This window comes from Microtus ochrogaster, chromosome 16 (genome assembly GCF_000317375.1).
Source record: "Microtus ochrogaster isolate Prairie Vole_2 chromosome 16, MicOch1.0, whole genome shotgun sequence".
In the NCBI taxonomy this organism is placed as follows: Eukaryota; Metazoa; Chordata; class Mammalia; order Rodentia; family Cricetidae; genus Microtus; species Microtus ochrogaster.
Genome location: NC_022018.1, coordinates 10,849,429 through 10,853,999, shown reverse-complemented (window position 1 = coordinate 10,853,999; position 4,571 = coordinate 10,849,429). Strand labels below are relative to the sequence as shown.

General features: G+C 43.4%; 1 protein-coding gene across 1 annotated transcript in view; it reads right to left on the bottom strand.

The window, feature by feature from the left end:
- The window catches only part of Msh2 (mutS homolog 2), a 55,391-nt gene that overhangs the window by 5,174 nt on the left and 45,646 nt on the right, over positions 1 to 4,571 (bottom strand). Inside the window, exons 12-13 of the mRNA XM_013348977.1 lie at positions 2,489 to 2,734; positions 983 to 1,187 (exon numbers count right to left, since the gene is read on the bottom strand). Of these exons, the coding sequence (XP_013204431.1) occupies positions 983 to 1,187; positions 2,489 to 2,734 (451 nt within the window). The remainder of the gene's footprint in view (positions 1 to 982; positions 1,188 to 2,488; positions 2,735 to 4,571) is intronic.

The window sequence follows — 4,571 nt, the reverse complement described above, 5'->3', positions numbered from 1 at the left end:
CCTGCCACTGCTTCCCAAGTGCTGGGATTAAAGGTGTGCACCACCACTCCCTGCGTTTACCTCTTTTTCTGTCAACTGCTATCTCATTTTCTTTTTTAAAGTTGTAGATATAGGTGTATTGATCAATTACTAAACCACTCATTAGTGTTAAACTGCAACCTCACAAAGTAGGAAACACAGCAAACAAAACCATGACTGTAAAAACCATCAGGGAAGAAGTATTTTCACCATTAGAATGTTAAAGATTGGGCAGGAGAGGTGGCTCGGTGGTTGAGAGCACTGACTGCTCTTTCCAAACGACCTGGGTTCAGTTCCTACCACCACATGGCAGCTCACAACTGTCTGTAACTCCAGTTCCAAGGGACCGGACACCCATGGTAAAACAACATGCACATAGAAGAACTTTAAAGAAGAGAAAGGATTTGACTTTCTAGGTGTTGTGCACAGTGGAGGTGAAAGCAGAGGCGACCACTAGGAACAGTAAGAACTTAGTATTTATTTTAGGTAGTGTATCTGTATGTGCTTGAGTGTATTATGTGCCCCACGGACACACAGGAACACATGCTGGCCAGAGGCTTCAGAGTTATTACCTCTGCAACCAGAGTTACAGACAGCTGGAAACCACCATGTGGGTGCTGGGAACCAAACCAGCTCCTTTGCAAGAGCAGTAAGTACTCCTAACTGGTGAGCCGTCTCTGGTCCAAGAACTTTGTTTTTAAAAGATTACAAGCTGCTTCCCCTGTTCTGTTTTTGGACACTTGCTATGGAGCCCAGGCTGGACTCAAGCAACCAAGATTGAGTCACTCCTTGTCTCCAGATTAGCCGGGACAGCGGGCGCCCCAGCTCCAGCCACCCTTTAAAGATCATATAAAGTACATACAGCTCACAGGCAAACAATCGCCAAACTAAGAAAGCCTATCTCGTTTACAGATGAATCCATAAATGTAGTTCACACAGAATGGGCCACGCGTCACACACATACCTGAGGATAGACGCAGTCTCCAGCATTTCAGCCATGAACGTGGAGACACCTTTTAGCTGACTGTCACCAGCCCCAACTCGAGCCAGGATGCAATCCAAAATGGACACCTCTGCTGACTCGCATGGCACAAAACACCCGATTTGGGCCATGAGTACAATCACCCCTGTCTGACGAATGTATGTGGATTTACCGCCCATGTTGGGACCTATAAAATAAAATACATCAAAAAGCAAGACTTTTGATTTCTTTCACTAACAAGACACTGGTAGTTCAAAACTATAACTGAAGATTGTTTAAGTCACAATGATACCCAAAGCAGACACAAAAGCCATCAAGAACACATGCACAAAGTCGCTGTCCACAGCCTCCAAACGCAATGTTCTTACCGTTTCTACCAACAAGCCTACACTGAGCCCTTTAACAGGTGAGAGCTCGTGAAATATACAGCTAACCTGGAGTCTGACTGCGGCAAATCTACATGTATTAACCCGGCTAAAGATACTGGCAGACTAGCTGGGCGATGGTGGCGCACGCCTTTAATCCCAGCACTCGGGAGGCAGAGGCAGGCGGATCTCTGTGAGTTCGAGACCAGCCTGGTCTACAGAGCTAGTTCCAGGACCAGAGAAACCCTGTCTCAAAAAACCAAAAAAAAAAAAAGATACCGGCAGACTAATTTAATGATGTCAAGAGTAGACCCAACCGATAGTCAATAGTTTCAGTCATTAATAAGTGGGCTAGTAATGAATAATCAGCCTGGGCTGATTATCCTCATATCACTTAAACGCCATGCTACACAAACCTTCTTTTGGCAAATGTACGGTTTCCTGGTTTGGGTTAGGTTGCACAATTTAAATACCCACTTAGGGAGGCGATAGGATGCAGTCATCACGTGCCCAGTACCCGTGGCACTCTAACTTCCCTACTGCTTTCTAGACTCCGGATCTACTTACTCTCTCTCCAGACAGCTCAGCTCCATTCTAGATGGAGCTACCACAAGCTTTTCCAGCAAACAGGTCCAATCTTCCACACACTGACTCTGGTGAGCTTTGTGGGTGAAACAACCTTTCTTTTAAATGTGCCAAACAACTGAAACTGAAGGTTTCTATTGGAACAACAATATTGTCTCCTAAACTTTAGTCACCCCAAAGTTTTCCTTCTAATTAGGATCTGAAAGCATTACCAACCCGAGAATGCATTCTTTCTCTAACGTCAGAAACAGAGACTTCCTTCATCATTTATAACACATTATTTCCATTCCAGCGCTTTAACAAAGTGTTAACTCTTCACACAAAGCCCAAAATATAGGTTTTTGGTTTGTGACTCCCCCCTGCCTTAAAGAAATTTTACCAGCAGGGTATTGGTGACTCAGGCCTTTAATCCCAGCACTCAGGAGGCAGAGGAAGGTGGATTTCTGTGAGTTCGAAGCCATAGAACTGTGTTCCTGGACAGCCAGGCTACACAAAGACACCTTTCCTTGAAAGGCAAAAACAGTAACAAAAACCTTACCGGTGATGATGTGAAACATCTGGGCATCCTTTTCAAAGTGCACATCGTTCGGGATAAATGCGACTTCATCTTGGACTTCAACACAAGCATGCCTGGAGGCTTTCAGAGTAATTCTTCCTTTTCCTTTCTCCAAGATGACGGGCCGGACGTAAGGAATGGGTGCTGCATTTGAGACATGCGCGAAGCTGACGACGGCGTCTAACTGAGCTAACACATCATTGAGCGTCTGCATCGGCTCTACGTAGCCTGTGAAAACACGAAGCAGGACATGTACACAGGACTATCAAACAGCAAAGATACACCTTAGAATCAAAGTTTAGCTCAAGACCATTTAAAAAATTGACAAGTTTGCTATAATGAAATGAGCCTGAAACTTGGGGCTAGAAAGTTGGCTCAGCAGTGAAGACCACCGGCTGCTCTTCCAGAGGACCCAGGTTCAATTCCCAGCACCCACATGACAGCTCACAACTGCCTGTAACTCCAGTTCCAGGGAACCCAACACCTTCACACAGACAAACATGCAGGCGAAACACCAATGCACATGAAATAAATAAATAAATCTTTTCTTAAAAAAAAAAAAGTCTGAAACTCAATGTGGTGTTAAATGTTTTTCTAGCCTTAAGTTCCTCTAAATGCTGGGGAACTTAGGAAAGCCACGATGACAGAGTTAGGATCACAAGAAATGTGCCAGCCACTGTAAGAATATTAGCTGAGTTTCAATTGTTCAACTGGTACACACGGAGGATTTCTCCGTAGTTTGACCCGACAGCCATTAGCACACATTTAAGTTCCTACTCTGCCATAGCACTAGAACTAAAAGCCATCATGACAACTCCCTAACACAGGTTAGAAAAAAGACATGAAGACAGCAATGGCCAAAATCTCAGAATGGATTCTAAATGCTAATGGAGCGGAGTGCCTGACAGAGCAAATCCACCTGTCTCATGACCTATCATGTGATTCAATCCACCTGTCTCATGACCTATCATGTGATTCAATCCACCTGTCTCATGACCTATCATGTGATTCACTCCACATGTCTCATGATCTATCATGTGATTCAATCCACATGTCTCATGACCTATCATGTGATTCAATCTACATGTCTCATAACCTATCATGTGATTACCAATGGCAGTGCTTCTGGAGAGTCCAGGAAAAAGTTCAACTTTAAGAATACATTAGACTTTCTGTTTAAATGGCTGGAAATTTGCTTCAAAATTTTGGTTTTTTTTAGATATGCTCTTGCTGTATTAGACCGGGCTCGCTGGCTTTGAACTCGGAGACCTGCCTGCTTCTGTCTCCCGAGTTATGAAGTTAAGAGCGTGCGCCAACTGGTCTGTAGTGGCACACACTTTTAATCCCGGTAATCGGAAGGCAGAGGCAGGAGAATCTCTGCAAGTTCAAGGCCAACCTGGTCTACATAGTGAGTTTCAGGACAGTCAGGGCTGTTAAACAAAGAAATCCTGTCTTGGAAAAACAAAAAACAACAAAAAAAGAGCATTGCCACCATGCCCCAACATTACATTTTTCATTATCTTGTTCTACATAAAAGTAATGTTTTGGTGATAATTAACTTAAAAATGGCCAAATAAAATAATCATCTCGTATTATAAAATTACACTCCTGTTTTGTTGTTTGGAAGGAAAAGCAAGGAAATGAAAGTGTCACACTGTATTATCAGAAAGCAGTAAGAACCTCTAGAAATTAATTAACCATTAATGTAGAACTTACTAAAATATACTTAATTTGAAATGGTAGGAAAAAAGCCAGGGCTTTGTGTGTATTAGACGAGCTGCTCTTTATAGCTGTGCCACACTCCCACACCTTCTTAGTATTTTAAACTTGTTAAGATTTCAACCACACTGGGGCTGGGGAGGTGACTTTGTGGTTGAGAACAACGGCCACTCTGGCAGAGGACCTGAGCTCAGTGCCCAGTACTCACACTGGGTACCACCTGCATGCATGGGTTGAACAGGGCTGTAATCTCAACACTTGGGAGGCAAGAGGGTGATGAACTACTCAAGGCTAGCCTGCAATGTATAAACTATCTCAAACTTTAAACTATCTTAAAACTATCTTT